At 38.5% G+C, this 20,855-nt stretch overlaps 2 protein-coding genes across 4 annotated transcripts in view; one reads left to right on the plus strand and one right to left on the minus strand.

Annotated features, from left to right (window-relative positions):
* TBCE (tubulin folding cofactor E) overlaps window positions 1–20,747 on the plus strand; it is a 55,089-nt gene extending 34,342 nt beyond the window's left edge. The window contains exons 7-17 of the mRNA XM_048843818.2: window positions 396–492; window positions 1,981–2,057; window positions 2,336–2,431; window positions 4,138–4,202; window positions 4,283–4,347; window positions 12,252–12,404; window positions 13,164–13,317; window positions 15,172–15,240; window positions 16,577–16,636; window positions 18,246–18,337; window positions 18,569–20,747. Of these exons, the coding sequence (XP_048699775.2) occupies window positions 396–492; window positions 1,981–2,057; window positions 2,336–2,431; window positions 4,138–4,202; window positions 4,283–4,347; window positions 12,252–12,404; window positions 13,164–13,317; window positions 15,172–15,240; window positions 16,577–16,636; window positions 18,246–18,337; window positions 18,569–18,661 (1,021 nt within the window). The 3' untranslated portion in view covers window positions 18,662–20,747. The remainder of the gene's footprint in view (window positions 1–395; window positions 493–1,980; window positions 2,058–2,335; window positions 2,432–4,137; window positions 4,203–4,282; window positions 4,348–12,251; window positions 12,405–13,163; window positions 13,318–15,171; window positions 15,241–16,576; window positions 16,637–18,245; window positions 18,338–18,568) is intronic.
* The window catches only part of B3GALNT2 (beta-1,3-N-acetylgalactosaminyltransferase 2), a 40,642-nt gene continuing 37,437 nt past the window's right edge, over window positions 17,651–20,855 (minus strand). For 2 of the 3 annotated variants that reach the window (XM_048843821.2, XM_048843820.2), the window contains exon 12: window positions 17,651–20,016. In XM_048843821.2, coding sequence (XP_048699778.2) covers window positions 19,882–20,016 — 135 coding nt within the window. In that variant the 3' untranslated portion in view covers window positions 17,651–19,881. The remainder of the gene's footprint in view (window positions 20,017–20,855) is intronic. The other variant, XM_048843822.2, reaches the window with a different exon arrangement.

Below are 20,855 nucleotides of genomic sequence, written 5' to 3' on the forward strand. Positions count from 1 at the left end.
GAATTTCCTGCTGCAACCCTCATTTTAATCTGTTTCCTAAGATACAGTGTCAAGGGTGATAGGCCCAACATTTGACTTGTCACTTTTATTTCTGGTAACAAATAATTCCCTTTTCCCACCTTAATGCTTCGGTACTTAAACTAACCCCTTCAGCTTCAGTACTTTAACTAAATTGCAAGGAATTCAGTACTTTAACTAATTGCAAGGAAAGAATTTGCACTCAAACTACCAAGGCATTTTTCTAAATAGGTTGGAAAATATTTAAATATACAAAGTCCTTGACAATGTGCCTCTCTAATCCTATGTGTTCCTTTTTGTTTTGAAATATGAAATTCTAAATTGGTGATTTAGTTTTATGCTGTAGAAATAAGAACCTGTTTATTCTTTTTATACAGTGAAAACAAGATGAAATTTCCATCTGCTCCTATAACCTGTACACTTAGTAAATTGAGGGTTCTGGCACTTAATCGAACTGGAGTAACATGGGCAGAGGTAATGAGCTTCTTACATTTATGAAGTAAATTGTTTTTATTTGTTAGTCATTTGGTTACATGGGTCAGTAAAAACATAATAAGGGCTTACACTTAGTGTAAGGGTGTTACACTAGATCATATAATCTTCCAAAACTGAGTCTGATCTATATTAGAGAAAAGATGCACCGGTATAATTAAATCAGTCTAAAATTCTTGTTACACTGGCATGAAACCCTGATGCGGACGCACTTAAACCAGGTTAAATTGGTAACTTGGTAAATTACTGAATTAAATAGGTTTAGTTTATCTGAAGTTTAACCTGGTTCTAATGTGTCTGCATTAGGGGTGTGTGTTTGTGCAAACTGATTTTCAGTTTGTTATACTGGTGCAACTTTTCTAATATAGATCAGAACACTGACTTTTTTAAAGTTATTTTTATGTGACTGACCCACTTTGATATAACCATACTGAGATTCTTTATGAAATGTGGTTCTGGCATCACTTTGTATAGTAGGTGTTTTAATATGCTTGTATTTATAAAGGAGCAGACAAACATCTGGTAGTATAGAGCCTATTTCTATGAACTCAGATACAACATAGGAAAATGAAAGTCTGAGTTGTTTCCATGCATGGAAACGTGCAAATTGCTTTTCCTGTTAGTTACCCTCGTCTTACACCTTGTGTACACTAGGAAGATGACCTGTTGCTGCCGAGGGGTATCAGCAGTGGGCGTTTTCCCTAGCATAAGCCTGGCCTAAAAGTGACAGATTAAATTGTCAACCTGCCTTTATCAGAAATAATACTGTGCATTAGATCCCATCCAGGACTAAAATAAAATCTTGAGGTTTCTAGGCTAAGCCAATTTGGCATAGTTCCACTGAAAATAGTGGAGATTTTTCAGAGCCCGATATCTTAGAAAAAGCCTTGTTTGGCTAACCTTAGAGTTTTCCCAAGTTCTTGATTTTGTAAACCAAACATGAAAATCCAAATGGAAAATGGTGGTTCACAGAATGGGGGAAGATGGGTGACACTGTCCTGAAGTTACAATTTAAATGGCAATGTTGTCGGTTCCCCTGCAGCCTTTTCTTTTTGAAATATGGATTCCAGTCCAGTAACTGTGAATCCTGTAGCTGTGTGGAATCCTAGTGACTATCATCTATCTGTACTAGCAGATGAGATACAGGATCAGAGGTATAGTTACTATTAAATAGGAAGGGTTACTGAAATAAAATACGAAAGCTTATGCTCAAATATATTTGTTAGTCACGAAAGCTTATGCTCAGATAAATTTGTTAGTCTCTAAGGTGCCACAAGTCCTCCTTTTCTTTTTGCGGATACAGACTAACATGGCTGCTACTCTGAAACCTGAAATAAACAGTATTCCAGATAGCTTATTTTAGATAGTTATGGCATACTTTGAATGTGTTTTAAGTAAAATTTATATGATGCACAGATTCTGGCATATATACAGTTATACTACTAATACTAAATGAAGTTTTCCTATTAGGTTCTTCTGTGTGCTCCAGGGTGGCCAGCACTTGAAGAATTGTACCTTGCTTCCAATGATATTACAGTTTTAGAAAGGTATGAGGCTTAGCTTTAAATGCTAAAGTCATCCTTTTGTGATTAATATCCTGTATGCATAAAGTTATATGACATGTCTGATAAAAATTAAACTAAATTCCAGTTGTGGGTTAAATTACCATTACCATGGTAATCTTGCAAAGGAGATTTTAACATACTGTGTGATCTGGGACACTTGTGTGTGAACACACTGATTTTATTATACAGTTGTGTGTATATGAATGTAAATATTTTAAAACAATTTAAAAACATAATTGCATTTTTTGTAATGCTTACAGACCCATTAACGTTCTACAGACCTTGAAATTGTTAGACCTTTCAAACAACCAATTAATTGATGGAAGTCAACTGCAGCTAATAGCATATCTTCCCAGGTAATTGTTAAAGAACTTTTACTGTAAATTTTGTCATGCTCTGTAAATTGATTCGTTCACATATGCTTAGTGGTTTGAAGCATGATAATATTGCCTTGGTAGTGAAGGTTACAGAATTTTGAAAATTAAGGTTTTTTTGCTCTTTTGTGAAGAGTATCTGAACTATTTAACATAATCTGGGGAAGGATTTAATTTTATTTTAAGATTTAATTAAAGCATGTTTTTATTAAGATATTTATGGAATTAGTGTGTGTGTGTTTTTTTTTTTACACAACAGTTTGAAGTTCAGATATTGCAATTATAGAGCCATATCCTAGAGAAAACCCTTTTCAGGGCAACTAGCTCTTAGAACCTGTATGGGCTTCCTATGATAAGGAGCTTTGGAGATTGCTCCTGATTTAGGGGGGCAATTCTTTGGTAGTGGATACATAATGCCAGTTGTTATTAAATGCATTAAATAACTGCATATGACCTTCCTCCCTTCCTATATGTCCATCTGATTCTGGGAAATGAGGTTGGGCAACACACTGAATGGATTACTATTCTAATTGGGATGCAGTCAATCAGAGAAGATTTTTATAGGTGGCCATGTAGCCAAGAATGTTTAATTGGCTGGCAGCTCTTGTCTTTTAGCCATGGACATGAAAGGATCCCACAAGATTTTTCCTCTCTTCTCTCCTTCCTTCTAAAAAAAAAAGTGATTAGAGTGCGATGGAGGCAGAGCCTCACTTTTAATCCCTACGATCGCACGGAAGAAGGTACTTCCACCCACCTCCTGCTCCTTTCCCAGTTAACACTAGGACGATGGCTAGACTACAGAGCCTATGTCAGCATAGCTATGCTGGCATAACCCCCTAGTGTAGATGTAGTTTACACCAACAGAAGGAGTTTTTCTGCTGGTGTAGGAACACCATCTGCGCGAATGACATTACCTATGCCAACAGACGCCCTCTTCTGTCAGCATAGCTGCTTCTACAACAGGGATTTTGTCAGCATAGCTGTGTCAGTCAGGGGCGTGGTTTTTCATCCTGCAGTAGCTATGCCAATACAAGTTTTAAGTATAGACCAAGCCGAAGAGTTTGTCCACACTGGGGTATTTACCAACATACCTACACTAGTATAATTATTTGCTGCTGCTGTTCCTTGTGTGGATGTTGTCTTTGTGAATTTAAAGTGCCTTTTTTTTGGTTTAGGTTATCTTTTGTAGCGATAACATCTTGTTCCATAGATTCCTGCACAGCAGCATCTTGGTAGTTACAGTGCTGAGCTGGTGTGAAATGCCACTTTGCACTTGGGTATATGATTTAGGAAAAAATACTGTTTTCTTTCTACTCAACTTCATCTACTTCTGTGTCCATTCAAATATGTGGAACCTGATAAATGATAAGTTGCAAAGTTACTTAAACTCTTATACCAAAAATAAGGCCCATAAGGGAAGGGAGCAGTAAACTATTTTAAAGAAAAAATCAAGCCATTCTGAAGATTAGTACCTCCAAAGCAAGCTGCCATTTTGAAAGCTTGGAACTCCACTGCTGTCCTTCTGTAAACTGCCTTTTAAACTTGGTTACCAGCTGTGAAGTTGGTAACAATGTTCTTTAAATCACAAGGCTTGCTGTCAAAAAGTTAACATGGGTTGTATCACATAAAAACTTTAGTATTTTTACTAAAATCTTTCTAACAGACATACTTTAACTTCTAAATTTCAGATTAGAACAACTAATTCTTTCAAACACTGGAATTTCTTCTATACGCTTTCCTGATGTTGGATTTGGTAAGTAAAGTAAGCACTGTATTATATTTCTATATTTAGATCTTCACTGATGTCTTTTAAATTTATTCTCCTTTTCCTAGGATGCAAGACTAAAATGTTTCCGTTATTACAACGTCTTGCAGTAGATGACAATAAAATATTGCAAGTAAGAAAGGTTTTTGGTGACTTTCACATTACTTTAATTTTTTGTTTAACAAGAATTTGTAAAATTGCTTTTTCATTTTCTCTGATTATGTATTATGTAATGGGAAAAAGCCTATGTCAAATTCTTTGACAAACATCTAGCTTTAGTTAGATTTTTAAAAAGCTTTTCAAAACTCAGCTTTACCAGAGAGGATTGATTTGTTTGTTTATTTATTTATTTATTAAATACATTGCAGAGAACTCTGTTTCTGGCCTTTAGCCATTCCCATGCAATGAATGGAACCCAAACACTTCAGCATTCTTCTAGTGCTTGAGTACCTGAAAGTTAAATTGATAGACCTATAGAGTTTCACTGTTTTGTGCTTCAGTGAATTGCAAAAAGTAAACAAACAAATGGTGAAAAATTTATATTGGATTTGAAAATGGTTTTTCAGTGTTAATAGTCCACGGCGGTGATATTAGAAATAGATATAACTGGTGAAGGGAAAAACAGAATTTTATCTAGACAATGTCCCGTCTGTGCTCTGGAAGAAAACATAAAATCATCACTGATAAAGTTTGCAGATGACCCGGAAATGGTAAATAACGAAGAGGACAGGTCACTGATTCGAGCGGTCTGGATTGCTTGGTAAACTGGGTGCAAGCAAATAATATGCGTTTTAATACAGCTAAATGTAAATGTGTACATCTAGGAACAAAGGATGTAGGCTATACTTACGTGATGGGGGCCTCTATCCTGGGAAGTAGTGACTTTGAAAAAGATTAGGGGTCACGGTAGATAATCAGCTGAATATATAAGCTCCTAGTGTGGTGCTGTGGCCAAAAAAGCTAATAGGATGCTTGGATGCACAAACGGGACTTTTGATTATGAGTAGAGAAGTTATTTTACTTCTGTTTGGCACTGGTGCAACTACTGCTGCTATACTGTGTCCAGTTCTGGTGCCTACAATTCAAGTAGGATGTTGAGGAATTGGAGGGGTTCAGGAACAGCCATGAGAATATTAAAGGATTAAAAACTATGCCTGTGATAGACTCAAAGAGCTGAATCTAAGTAGCTTAACAAAGGGAAGGCTAAGGGGTGACATGATTAGTCTATAAGAATTGACATGGGGAACAAATATTTAATAATGGACTCTTCAGTCTAGCAGAGAAACATAACACAACCCAATGGCTGGAAGTTGAAGCTAGACTAATTCAGACTGAAAGTAAGGTGTTCATTTTTTTACTGAGGGTAATTAGCCATTGGAACAATTTACTAAGGGTCATGGTGGATTCTCCATCTCTGACCATTTTAAAATCAAGATTGGATTTTTTTTCTAAAAGATCTGCTCTAGGAATTATTTTGAGGAAGTTCTGTGTTATACAGATGGTCGGATGAGATGATTGCAATGGTCCCTTCTCTCCTTGGAATCCATGACTTGTCTAGTATAGTGTAGGTCTTTCCCACGGTGTCTGACTTGTCATATGGGAGGACTGTGAGATAGATGAATTTACCATTTCTGCAGAATAGCTCTGTGATACTGTCCATTTGTTTGAAGTACGAGCCTGAATCATGATTCTCCCAGTTAGGAGTGCCACATACTATTACTCAGTCATTGAACAATTTCAATTTGAAGCTGGGACAAGAAGTTAAAAGCAGGTAAGGACTGCGATTCTAAAATCTTAGAGACTTGCACGGTTTAGTGTGGGAAGAATTGTGGCTTTAGCATTAATAACAGTAGTGTTTTGGTGATGTGGTTTTGTTTATTACTCTTTTCTCCATTCCAAGCAATGGTGTCATGTGGCTAGCAATGTTTACTCTTTTATTCTTCCTCCAGTGATGATGTATTTGAGGCCGAGGACGAAGGCCTTCGTCAGATGTTGTCTAGCCTCTTGATACAGGCTGCTGTTTTCTGCCTGTTTTCTTGCTCTGGCAGTTAGAGGGGCACCAGAAAGTTAAGCCCAACTGGTTTCTAAATTGCTTGTCCTATGCAATACTATTTTCTCCTCCCAAGTTACCGAAATGCAGTCAAATAAGAAACTTGTCATTACTCAGAGAGCAAAAGTCTCATGAGTTGCCATGACTGGGCAACAAAATGGCAGATGAAATTCAGTGTTGATAAATACAAAGTAGTGCACATTGGGGGAAAAAATCCCCACTATACATATAAAATGATGGGGTCTAAATTAGCTGTTACCCCTCAAGAAAGATTTTGGAGTAATTGTGGATAGTTGTCTGAAAACATCCATTCAGTGTGCAGCGGCAGTCAAAAAAGCAAACAGAATGTTGGGAATCATTAGGAAAGGGATAGATAATAAGACAGAAAATATCATAACGCTTCTATATAAATGCATGGTATGCCCACATCTTGAACACTGCATGCAAATTTGGTTACCCCATCTCAAAAAAGATACATTGGAATTGGAAAAGGTATAGAAAAGGAGAACAAAAATGATTAGGTGTATAAGAACAGCTTCCATATGATGAGAGATTAATAAGATTGGGACTTTTCAGCTTGGGAAAGAGACGACTAAGGGGGGATATGATAGAGGTCTATAAAATCATGACTGGTGTGGAGAAAGTAAATAAGGAAATGTTATTTACTCCTTCTCACAACACAAGAACTAGGGGTCTTCGAATGAAATTAATAGGCAGCAGGTTTAAAACAAAAGGTAGTATTTCTTCACACAACGCACAGTCAACCTGTGGAACTCACTGTCAGAGGATGTTGTGAAGGCCAAGACTCTAACAGGGCTCAAAAAAGAGTTAGATAAGTTCATGGAGGATAGGTCCATCAATGGCTATTAACCAGGATGGGTAGGGATGCAAAACCATGCTCTGAAGCGTCCCTAGACTCTTTGGGCCAGATGCTGGGAATGGGCGACAGGGGATGGATCACTTGATGATTACCTGTTCTGTTCATTCCCTCTGGGGCACCTGCTGTTGGCCATTGTTGGAACACAGGATACTGTGCTAGATGGACCATTGGTCTGACCATTCTTAAGTTCTTATTCATGGTTTTCTCCATTGCCTTTCTAAGTGAAACATTACTCTTGTGCTACCAGCTTATCACATTTCTTATTTGATGAAGGAAATTGCATCATCATTGCTTTTGTGAAAGGCACGTGTACAAAAGACCTATTTATATTATACGTATACTCTCCCGAAAAAGGATATGAAGGGACTAGGGCTGTCAAGCAATTAAAAATATTAATCTCACGATTAAACAATAATAGAATACTATTTAAATATTCTTGGATGTTTTCTACATTTTCAAATATGTTGTTTTCAGTTACAACACAGAATACAAAGTGTACAGAGATCACTTTATATTTATTTTTTTATTACAAATATTTGCACTGTAAAAAACAAAATAGTATTTTTCAATTCACCTAATACAAGTTATAGTACAATCTCTTTATCATGAAAGTTGAACTTACAAATGTAGAATTATGTACAAAAAAAACCTGCATTCAAAAACAAAACAATCTAAAACTTTAGAGCCTAAAAGTCTGCTCAGTCCTACTTCTTGTTCAGCCAATCACTCAGACAAACAAGTTTGTTTATATTTTCAGGAGATAATGCTACCCGCTTCTTGTTTACAATGTCACCTGAAAGTGAGAACAGGTGTTCAGATGGCTCTGTTGTAGCTGGTGTTGCAAGATATTTAAGTGCCAGATGAGCTAAAGATTCATATGTTCCGTCATTCGTCAACCACCATTCCAGAGGACGTGTCCATGCTGATGACGGGTTCGGCTCAATAACGATCCAAAGCAGTGCGCACCCACACATGTTCATTTTCATCATCTGAGTCTGAAGCCACCAGCAGAAGGTTGGTTTTCTTTTTTGGTGGTTCGAGTTCTGTAATTTCTACATCGGAGTGTTGCTCTTTTAAGACTTTTATGAAAGCATGCTCCACACCTCGTCCCTCTCAGATTTTGGACAGCACTTCAGAGTCTTAAACCGTGGGTCGAGTGCTGTAGCTATCTTTAGAAATCTCACATTGGTACCTTCTTTGAGTTTTGTCAAATCTGCAGTAAAAGTGTTCTGAAAATGAACAACGTGCTGGGTCATCATACGAGACTGCCATAATATGAAATATATGGCAGAATGTGGGTAAAACAGAGCAGGAGACATTCAATTCTCCCGCAAGGAGTTCAGTCACAAATTTAATTAACACATTTTTTTAACTAGTGTCATCGACATGGAAGCATGTCCTCTGGAATGGTGGCCGAAGCATGAAGGGGCATATGAATTTTTAGTATATCTGGCACGTAAATACCTTGCAATGCCGGCTATAAAAGTGCGATGCAAACACCTGTTCTTACTTTCAGGTGTCATTGTAAATAAGAAGTGGGCAGCATTATCTCCCGTACATGTAAACAAACTTGTTTATCTTAGCAATTGACTGAACAAGAAGTAGGACTGAGTGGACTTGTAGGCTCTGAAGTTTTACATTGTTTTGTTTTTGAGTGCATTTATGTAACTCAAAATTCTAAATTTGTAAGATGCTCTTTCACGATAAAGAGATTGCACTACAGTACTTGTATGAGATGAATTGAAAAATACTATTTCTTTTATCATTTTTTTACAGTGCAAATATTTGTAGTAAAAAGTGAACACTGTACATTTTGCATTCTGTGTTGTAATTGTTGTAAATCCATACATATGAATATGTAAAAAAACACCCAAAATATTTAAATTTCAATTGGTATTCTATTGTTAACAGTGTAATTAAAACGGCAATTAATCAAGATTAATTTTTTTAATCGCAGTTGATTTTTTTGAGTTAATCGCGTGAGATAACTGCGATTAATCGAAAACCCTAGAAGGGACCCATGCTGAAAGGTGCTTTATGTCCTCCTCTCCTGTTCACTTAACCATGATTGATTAATAATGAGTTACAATTATTATTATGGTAGTGCCTATAGGCCAGCCAGGAGTGTTCAGACTGTGCAGGCAGAGGCCCTGCCCTGCCCTGCCGAGCTTATCTGCTAATTAGACCAGACTGACACAGGGTGGGGGAAGCAGAGTGAACAATGTGATGGTGGCAAATGGCAGGTTAGTTTCATGATTTTTTTTTTTTTGGGGCGGGGGGGAGGGGGGTGGTTTATTTAGGATGGATTTAGCTAAATGGAAAGAAAAGGGAAGGGGGCGAGGGGATGGGGCAAGGGAGTAGAGAGTGAGAGGGGTGGGTGTGGAGTGAAGCTAAGATGAGAGACTGAGGGAGAGGGAGTGTTTGAGCAAACAGCTAGTGAGCAGAGAAAGTTTCAACTGTAGGAAATTCTTGGAATGCCTATCATAGAATATCAGGGTTGGAAGGGACCCCAGAAGGTCATCTAGTCCAACCCCCTGCTCGAAGCAGGACCAATTCCCAGTTAAATCATCCCAGCCAGGGCTTTGTCAAGCCTGACCTTAAAAACCTCTAAGGAAGGAGATTTTACCACCTCCCTAGGTAACGCATTCCAGTGTTTCACCACCCTCACAGTGAAAAAGTTTTTCCTAATATCCAATCTAAACCTCCCCCACTGCAACTTGAGACCATTACTCCTCGTTCTGTCATCTGCTACCATTGAGAACAGTCTAGAGCCATCCTCTTTGGAACCCCCTTTCAGGTAGTTGAAAGCAGCTATCAAATCCCACCTCATTCTTCTCTTCTGCAGGCTAAACAATCCCAGCTCCCTCAGCCTCTCCTCATAACTCATGTGTTCCAGACCCCTAATCATTTTTGTTGCCCTTCGCTGGACTCTCTCCAATTTATCCACATCCTTCTTGTAGTGTAGTGTAGCCTAGAGGTCCCTGCTTTGGCTGTTTCTTCCTCAACTGGCTGGAGTCTTTGGCTGGCTCCTCTGCAGTTTTCCCCTGAGGTCAGATGTGAGGGGCACCACCTGGGTCCTAGTGCCCCCATAATGTGGTAGGGGCATCGTCTCTTTAGTGGAAGTAGAGGATGTTCAGCACTTTTCAGGGTTGGGCTTTGAGGTTGTCGTTCCAATTTACTCAAAGGTTAATTGGGAACTGGACCACGTGACCTTTGATAGCAAGGCTTACAGGATACCAAAAGAAAGTGTTGTATCCTGAGAGGTATGTTTCTTTGATTTGAATTATTCTTTTAAGGATTACAATGTTCTTGTGGTTAAAATGATTCATTAAGCTAAACCAATGACAAAATATGATCACGCCTGATGTGCAGTTCCTTGAGCATTAAATTGGATAGGAATCAGGTGACAGCTAGGGAGTATAGATGCACTGCTACTGTTTGGGTGCCCTTTTAAATTATTGGGAAAGCTTGTATTTTCTATATAGATATATTAACTTAACTGTAGTTAGAAATTGGCAAAATCATTGCTCACTAAATGTACATGTTGAGAATGAATTGGATCTCCTGTCTGATAAATTAAAATTAAATACAAATGCTCATGTTCCAGAAGTGGCATTATAATACAATAGATGCTTGTTTGCAGCAACACCTTGTAAGAGCAACCGCCACGTACAAGCACCATTTCCCCAAGGAACACTTTCACTACTATGAATTGTCGACACTCCCCATAACAGCAACAGCTGCTTAGGAGTAACATAGCAAAAGGGCACTGATATAGTGCTACTAATGAACGCCTACTGTAATTATCTTTAGGTCACAGCTACATTGCTCTTTCCAATCCCTCTCCATGGTTTGAGAGCTTGGAAATGTTAAGTTCAAATGAACCCTATCACTTTTCAGCCTACCCATAACATAATCTGCCTTCATCTCAAATTCTCTTATTCACTTACCTAGCTTCTTTAAACTCAGTCATCAAGAGGCCAAATCTGCTGAACTATCTCTAATTCCTGAACTCCACTTTCCTATCCCTTCTTAATTTATACATTATGCACATACATGCTGTACCTGCTCATCCTTCCTAGACCTTTATTTTTTTCTCATCAATTCATCATCCATGACCATATGTTACAAACTTTCTCTTTTCAGTTGACCTTTCATATCTTGATCCTGATCATCTGTCTCTAACCTGCTCTGTTAGAGTATGTCTACATGGCAGGTAGACACCGCAGCTGGCCTGTGCCAGCTGACTCGGGCTCATGGGGCTGCTTAATTGTGGTGCAGATGTTTGGGCCCAGCTGCAGCCTGAACTCTGGGACCATCCCATCTCACAGGCTCCTAGAACTCAGGCTGCAGCCCGAGACCAAACATCTGCACTGCAGTTAAACAGGCCTGCAGCCCAAGCCCCAGGAGCCTGAGTCAGCTGACATGCGCCAGCTCTGGATTTCTAATTGCAGTGTAGACCTAGCCTAGGCCCCTGCTGTACCTTCTCCAGCATGATTCCCTGCAATTCTAGTCTCTCTTCACCATCTAACCCTGCACAGAACATTGCTACCTCTTGCATCACGTGATCCCCCAGTATAATATTAAATTAATGGGTTTCTATAGCCAGTCATGCTCTGAATGCATTGGCTAGGAGGCACTTCAAAATTAAAATGGACAGAAAGCCCTCAAAATAATTGAACTGTGCCATGGAAAGCAATGTCACATCTAGGCCAAGCTTACACCTCAATTCCAGGAATCTCTACATACAATGAACAGAAAGCCTTTCTGGAATGCTGATGTTCTAATATGCATCAATAATTTACACCCACTGAACACTCCCTGCATGTCCTGTTTGCTTTGCCACCGGTTTATCTTTCAGTTCCTTCAAAGGTGTCTTTCATTTTTATAAGCTAAGTGAAGTAAGATGAAAGTGGCATTCAGTAAAGTAGGTTGTGTTGAAATTCAAACAAATAAAAAAGATTAGGGTCGGCTAACAGAAGAGAAGTGTCACTGATGATGGTCATTGTGTGGGTAGAGTCTGTCAGGACTGTGTGCTGTTTTGTTCAGACATTTTTCTTTTTTTAAAAAAATCCAGTTTTGCAATTCTTTCCCCTTTTCACTCCAGTGGTCGTTTATCAATGAGCTTGATAAACTACAATGTTTGCAGTCACTGCACTGTCAGAATAACCCTTTGATGGGCACAGAGAAGAACCCAGAGACAGTGAGACAGCTTATCATTGCCAAAATAGGTCAATTAAAGGTTCTGAACAAATCTGAGGTATGTGGTGGTTTTTTTTTTCTCAACTAATCACAAAAAAAGTTCTGGAAAAAGTGTCACTGTAAAAGCATTTGGAAAGTGGGAGGGTGTCTGGAGTTTCTTCCTTTGTCTGAATGAATGCATGTGTATCGCTGGAAATCTTCACTTTGAAAATGGACAGAGTCAGGAAACCCTGGATTCTGTTCCTGGCTTTGCCATTAACTCATTGTAACCTTGGGCAAGACACTTAGGTATTTTTGAAAAATTTACCTTAAGTCCTGTAGATGTCAGAAATGGATCTTTCTCCCCCAACATAGGACTTAAATAGGTTTAATAAAACCATTTAAAGTAAATTGCCATTTTTCTTTCCCCCTTTTCAGGTCAGAAATTATAACATATGTACACATTACAACCTCGGTGTTGTCCTTTTCAAAATACAGTATCATTGTATTAATTGATGCTGGGAGATCTTGAAAATAAAAAGAGAACTTTCAAAACCCCATGACTTGTTCCATATTTAAGAAATCATTTAGCTCTGAGCTTTCATGCCTCATGATATTGTTTTCAGACTGTACTCTGAGTGCACTGATGACATTGACTAAACTGAGTCTGAATCAGTTGTGGAAGTTGAGATTTTTTCAGACTCTTTGCAGTTTTATAAGGTGCTGAACATACAAGTAACTAATATCTAGCAATCTTGTCTTTTGAAGGACCCTGAACTTGGGTTTTTTGGAAATGTAGCTTAGTGACACAGTAAGTGTTTTGTACTTGTCAATATAGATCTTTCCTGATGAAAGAAAGGGAGCAGAGCTTGACTATCGCAAAATGTTTGGCAATGACTGGATAACGGCTGGTGGAAATCAGAATCCAGACAAAGACAGACCAAATGAGGAATTTCTTGCTGCTCATCCTAGGTACCAGTTACTCTGCCTTAGTAAGTACAGTGGAGGTGAAATGAAAATTTCCTTGCTTTGGTATTATGTATGTTCTGATGTTTTCAGGGTACAGGGGTGGCAGAGATCTTTTAATTATTTGTCCTTCTGTTCTGGGGGCCCCCTTTATTTTTTCAACTTACCATATTTGAAGAGAAAGGAAGAAAACAAATCAAGGTCAAGCAATATAAGGACCTTTCTGCCCACGTGCTCCTACTGGTTTGGAAAAGGCCAGTGTGCAGGACAGTAAACGGTCCTGTAGTCATTATCCCAATCTCCAGCGTTACTGCTTCTAATTAGTTCCAAAACGGCCCTCTGACACTGCCACTCTGCTCCTTTCCCTTTAAGTTTATAGTTTTTTCAGGACAGAAATACCCTTAAGTTGTCATACTCAGTGCCGTGCTGCAGGTCATGATTTCCACCGCAAAAAAGTCCTGTACTGTCTGCGCAGTAAGGCAAACTGACTTTAAGGAGCTATTTACAGCCCACCTGCCTACCAGGACCTTCTGTTCGATTTCTAAGGGGTCTCCCCGTAAGAACATGAGAGGGGCCATACTGGAGCAGACCAATGGTCCATCTAGCACATTGGCCAATGCCAGGTGCTTCAGAGGGAATGAACGGAAAGGGCAATCATCAAGTGATCCATTCTCTGTGGACCATTCTCAGCTTCTGGCAAACAGACTAGGGACACTCGGAGCATAAGGTTGCATCCCTGTCCTTCTTAATGACTGTTAGTAACTGTTTCCAGAAATTTCAGCCAAAGGAGCACTCCACCAGGCTGGAGATATGATCCTATGCCCTGGCAGCTCCTCCAACAATCTGTAGGTTAAGTGATTTGAATTTCTTGTAAGACAAGGAGATTCTGTAGAGTTAATCAAATAGCTCCTTGTGTATGTTGTCTTCTGATTTCTTGCATATCCAGCCAAATTCTATTCCTCCATTTCCCATTAAGTAAGTAGCTCCTTGTTCCATTTTCCTTCAGTATCTATAGTGGCAGTGTCTATATACTGTCCCTGATTATATCCCACTACAGTAAAGAGACAGATGTAGGAGAGGCTGCCTTCTCAATCAGTCAGTTTTTCAGTTCGCAAAGGGCTTGTGGTGTCCAGTTCCTCAGACTGATCTTTGAATTACATTGCTCTGTCTTGCTGTTAAATTGTGACCCTTACGTTTGTGCTGCAGTTCCTTGGCCCTGCTTTACAACTACCTTCTTGCTTGGTTTTCTTTAATTAGTCCATAACATTGTTCAGATATATGCTATTACAAATACACAAAGCAGAGAAGCATGCTGGCCACAGCTACACACAGACCTGTGTTTGTTCCTGGGTTGCTCTCACTGCTCCTAAGAAATGGATGTGAGCTGGAAAAGGGTTCTGGGTTCTGACAAACATGAATACTTCAGGCATCCTATTTTGCTTTTTAAATGCCCAGTATTCAAGTTGCTGTTCCATGCTAAACAATCTTCTCAATAAGCCTCTGTTTTTTAAAAAGGTTATTATTGAAAATAAGTGAAATTATTCTCAGTATTATTATGTTTACAGGAGTTGAGATCTGCTAATTGATGTTTTTAGCTCACAGCACTGCAGGAGCCCAGCTACTGAGCTGCTTGACTCTGGAAAGCAGGACTGCTTAGCTTCTATGGAAGAATAACAGTGAGAGGCAGTAGAGTTTCATGGTCATTGCATGATCTGGATACCATGTTGTCCCACAGATGATTACTGGGAAGTTTTCCTATGTGATGACTTAAACCAGAGAAAGATATTTCAGCTAAAATTCTACACAACTTTCTTTTGTTTTTACCTTCTGTTTCCCGCTAATCTAGTTTGTTAATTCCATTTTTGTGTGTTTTTTAACAGAATATGGTGCTCCTGAAGAAGGTGAATTGAAACGACAACAGCCTTTCATTCTGAAAAATCAGCTGCTAAGTAAGAGGCCAGAAATTAATAAAATAATTTATTTTGCATTTAAAATACTCTCCCTAAAGTAGTAAGGAAGAGGTGCTTTAAGTACCTTTGAAGCCAATTTGTACACCAAAAAGGAACAGTAAAGGGCACAAAAATTGCCTTCCACTTCATCTTGAAGTTGAATACACTTCCCAGAAACAAACTGATAGTAAAGGTTTTAGGGATGTATTTCCAGCTTTATTAGCATGGCATGTGTCAGGATCTCCCTTGTAAAGGTTCCTCGGACAGCCTTAACTCTGGTCCCATGTAGCTGCTTTGCAGACTGTACAACTGTGACTTATCTGGATGTATTACTTTTTGAGACATCAGTGAATTTTGGACAGTATGATCCCTGCAGACTTTCAGGATATAGCAGGGAGGGTGAATAGGAAGTATTATAACCATGGTATGCTTTAAGGATTGGTAGGGTAGACTGGGCTACTTTGATCCCTCATGTCCCCTTATCCCCCATATGCATGCCAGAAAACACTATGATCCATGGGGGAGGAATAGCTCAGTGGTTTGAGCATTGGCCTACTAAACCCATGGTTGTGAGTTCAATCCTTGAGGGGGCTATTTAGGGATCTGGGCCAAAAATTGGGGATTGGACTAGATGACCTCCTGAGGTCCCTTCCAACCCTGATATTCTATGATTCTAAGGTCTGTGAGAGCTAGTAGTTACAGCCTGCCTTGGGCTATGGAGCTAAAATCCAAGAGTCAGAATCCAGTCAGATTAATATCTTCAGAGACTCAGCCTTACAGTTGAATGTAATTATCCTTGCCTTTCCAACCAGAGCATTTTTAAATTTTGAGGTAGGGAGCCATGATTGATTTAGCCAGTCTAATGGGAAACAAAAGCTTTCATTCTGCTGACTTGAACGGAAGTCCTAAATCAGGGGTACTTCTGTCAATCACATTTAAAAACCTTGGTATGTGGAAGGGCATTTATATATATAAATTTATTTTTAAAAATGCTGCCTAATATTCAACAACCTCCCTTTTTATTGGGGGCTTGGGAGAATGGCAGCCTGGGTTTTAGCTTTCTGGGATGTGCATTCCCAACTGAGCAAAAAAAAAAATCATGTCCCTCTCGGGGGGGGGGGGAGAGGAATGACTTTAGAACATTTGATCTATCCTAACTGGCATGTTCACTTACTAAGTTGGAATTCCCTGCAGGATTTATGCAAATTGTATTCACACTTAAAGAAACAGAAATTAGATCCACTGGTACCAGGCATTAAAGTTCATATAATGAAACTGTACTCAAACTTCAGTTACACTTCTCATTGTGACTGACTTTGTCTAATTTTTTTTAAAGCTTTGACAATTAAATGTCCAGACCAACCGGATCAGAAACCCATAGAGAAGAAACTACCAGGTAAGAACAGGAATGTTAATTGTTTGTTTCAATGCCTCAGCAGTTCCTTTGTGGTCTTTCCCCCTCCCCCTTTTTTAAAATGCTTCCTTTCCTGAAGAAATCTGGAGGCAGCTGCTTCAGAATGCAAGAATGCTGCTGAGAGGAGGCAAAGACCAACTTCTTCTCTTTACTGGGGCTAGTTTTTGGTGGAGGAGTTGCTAGCAGGATATGCAACCTTTCACCTCAAGGTTAGTAATGACAGTCATTACCATATGATGGCTGTACAGTAACATGTGGAAAACAAGCTATAGTCAGTCCAGTTCCTAGCGGATGCTTATACAGTACAAGACTTGAGTGGCCAATGACGAATTCGCATGATTCAGTCAAGGGATACCTGTATGATTTTACCAACCTCTCTGCATTTGATAAATAATTTCATATTAACCTTAAACTTATAAAAAGTAGAAGTACAACTAATATTTGGTTGCCCTCAGACTTGTTTGTAAGTAAATGTGATTGATGGAAAGGTATTTATATGTAGTCTCCCAGAAGTGGAACAAAAAAATTGAATCTTATGCTTTGTGTAGTGATAGCATTGTAGCCCAAATTAGTTTCTGTGCTGTTTGGGGGGCTCTCTGAGCATGATATTGTAAATGCACAAAAAATATTCATCTTCAGTATAGGCGACATGCTCCAAATTATGGAGCTGAAATTTTGCTAAGTTTATGGCTTGGACATCAACTCTGTGTTCCTTGCCTGTTTAGAATAGTCAGGGAAGACTAAGGCAGGAATTTAATCTAATGAAAGGAGATTCTCTAGAAAATGACATACAGCAATGACTATTATAAGTAGACCTTATATTCAGTTATGTCTAAACTAGAACGTTCTCCTGCCTCTTCACATCATCAGCTCTACTCAAGGCTTTGAAGGTCTGAGTTCTACTGACCTAGCTAAACCTCAAGGGAAGAACTGCTGTTAAATATTTAGACACATACTAAATGTCTGAATTTGTTCTATGAGGAAAGACTTATTCAGTTTTTATTCTAAAATAAAAAACATTTATTATCACAAGTTGCATAAAATCAGATACAACTTTTACAAAAATGTTTGATAGAAAAATAGTTTTCTACATACATTGTGTGATATTACAGAAATAACTCACTATTGCTGTGTCTTCAGATAAAGCTTCAAAGAATGAAAAAAGAATTCAATAACTCTGTACCAGACACACATAGGGAAATCTCTCTTGTACAAACTGAACTTACTCAAAGTTCCATTATAAAAATATCGCCTTGGCACTATGTTATGAACCAATCCATAACACTACTAGCAGTTTGGTTGGAACTAATTAAATCCTGAAACATACCTTGATTTCTTTGTGCTTCGAAAGTTGAGACACCTGGTGCCAAAGAAATCACACCAAAATCTGAGTGGTCGGTATGAAAACTATACTAAAGGTCACTTAGACATGAAAGGAAAAATAAATCATGAAGCTATGTTGGATGAAAATATTTTTAGGTTGTAGCATGTTACTTATCAGTCTAGTCTACCGAAGTTGATTCAGAAATAAAACCATATTTGGCTGCAAGGATGTAAGTACATAATCAGGTTACTTGATTTTTCTTGACAGATTCTATGACTATTCAGAAGGTCAAAGGCTTGCTGTATCGTCTACTTAAAATTCCTGGTTCAGAGCTGAAATTGTCCTATGAAAGTTCTAAAGTAAGTAACATAAGTTGTATTTAAAAGGTCAACATTGCATTCTAAAATACTATAGAATGAAACAGATTTCACTTAAAGGCCAGCAAAGGCCCTAAAAGCCAGATTCTCACTGACTGCCATGGCCTGATCCATCTCCTTTGGACTTGAAAGATGGCCGGGGAAAAGAGACTTGCCTGAGTGTGTACATTTTAAAAGAGCCTCATCGAATGAATTTTTTTTTTCTTCTTCTAGATGGAAGGCAAAGAAATTGAACTAGAAAATGACCTAAAGCCCTTGCAGTTTTACTCTATAGAAAATGGAGACTCTATCTTAGTACGGTGGTAACTTTTTTTAACATGCAACTTCGGAAGAGGAGCCCACAGGCTACCCCAGGAGAGCATCTGCAATTTGTGCCACTCTTCTTGTACATATTTAATGTGGATTTCATAAACTGGGACAGAGGGCTATTTGCTTGTAACTCCTACATGTATATTTTCAATTAAAAAAAATTGGTGCATAATTGCAGGGATTCTTTTAAATTCCCAGATTAAATGGAAGATTAGCATGAGGTCTTGTGCAGCGAATTTCTATAGAAGAATCACTTTTACTCAGAACATGTAATCTAAAATCTCATGTGACATTTGTAAAAGTCACATGAGATTTTAGATTACAAAGACAACTGCTGTTGCACTAGAAAAGGACACTTAAACTCTGCTTTAAGTGAGAGAGAAAATAACTTTAAGCTTTGTTTTTTTCCCTCAAGGAATACTTTATGTAACACCACGCTCTAGAGAGAGGTACCTAGAATGGGGTGTGGAAAGTTTAGATCCATATTCTGATCTTGTTGCTATATCCTATTTACACATCTAGAGGGGAAAAAGATCACAATTAAGCTGCTGAATTGGAGGATTTATTCAAAATAACTTATCAGCATATTGTGGAGCTATACAGTTTAATGGATATTCTCTGTATGTTGCTTAAACTTTTTACTTTATCTAGATAGTTACTGAGTTATCAGAAAGATGCAAATTCCTTTGAATCTGGTTATATTATTTGCTGTAGTTCAAGATTTGGTATAAGCAAAGTTTAATATCTTGCATCATAATCTCATCCAAATCACTAAGTAGTATACACAACCTCAATATAAATCCTAAAAGATAACTATCCCCACCCTACATGAGCAAGTACCATTTACCACCCCCCCCCCCCCCCCCCCAATTTGCAGATTACATTAATCCAGTAAATAGATGTGCTGGCAGGGAACCTTGCACCTGCTGACTCTCATGGATACCAGTGGTTCTGCACCTATCATCATCCTAATAGAAATCTAGAGCTTTATGTGCACATTAATTACCAATAGTCCTTTAAGATAATTTCCTTTTTTATAAAGTCAAACTTCTGGTTTTTGTCAGATTAACACCTCACCTATAGAAAAATGCTTCTCTGGACAGGATCACTCAATTTTTATCAAAATGGATGGGCAAATATTAATTACATTATAGGTGAAATTTCCACTATTAAACACCACCTTAGCCGTCCTGATTGTGTATCTCCACAAGTCTTTATCATCTTTCCTCACATCTACAAGGATCTCCACATAATTCCTTCACTTTCCAGAGCTCTGTCAGTTCTTGTGGAGAATACTGAGGGGAAGACAGCATTCCCTTTTCACATGTCTTCTCACACAACCAGAGGCTGTCCTGTTTAAAAAGACAATGATTTCAGTGGGCTTTTTTGGAAGGGGACAGTACTTTACATTCACTAAATCTCTCACACACACACACACAGTCTATCAGAAATCAGTATTTCATGGTGTGGGACACTTGTTAATAATATGCCAGTAATTAACAGAATGTAGACAGAGGCAGTGTGTATATAAATAAAACTCTGCAAGGCTCTTATGCTAATCTGAGAACAGACACAATAAGGTCAAGTATCAGACAGCTTACAGATGCATCAAGGTATCAGCCAGCCCCTGACTGATAGGTGCTAGAAATTTTCCTGTGGATCAAATAATTCCATAATGGTCTCAATATGTATGTGGGGATGGGTGCACTTACATTTTGGTCTGATCTGGTCAGGCAATTCCTATATTCTTACACATTACCACTGAGTGTCTGGTTAACCAATCAGCCTTGAGTAGAAACTCTTGCACAAACTATTGTTAATAGGAGTGCTGATGGAAACTGGAAAGACAAGTGCCCCAAACAATGTATTCGTATAACCCCTCCACCTGAGGTTAGTTTGATATGTGCAAGATAGCAGAAACTGAAAAGTTATTTAATTAGAAGTCACCCAGTAGTAATCTGTTAAAGATTTTATCCTGTATGCACCCAGAAAGAATTATTTTGTAATTAACTGGGAGAAGGTGTGATGGAAATGTTTGTATATTGAACTACTCGTATGGATTAAAAAAAAAACCCATTTGAAACTCCTGTTCATGCATTAAAACAGCTACTGCAGGAATGCCTTCCATGATGAGGAAAATTGTATTTTCCAGGGGCTGCCCAACTTGGGTTAAGAGCCATGCTACTGTACC

The sequence above is a fragment of the Caretta caretta genome, chromosome 3 (genome assembly GCF_965140235.1).
Source record: "Caretta caretta isolate rCarCar2 chromosome 3, rCarCar1.hap1, whole genome shotgun sequence".
NCBI classification, from domain to species: domain Eukaryota; kingdom Metazoa; phylum Chordata; order Testudines; family Cheloniidae; genus Caretta; species Caretta caretta.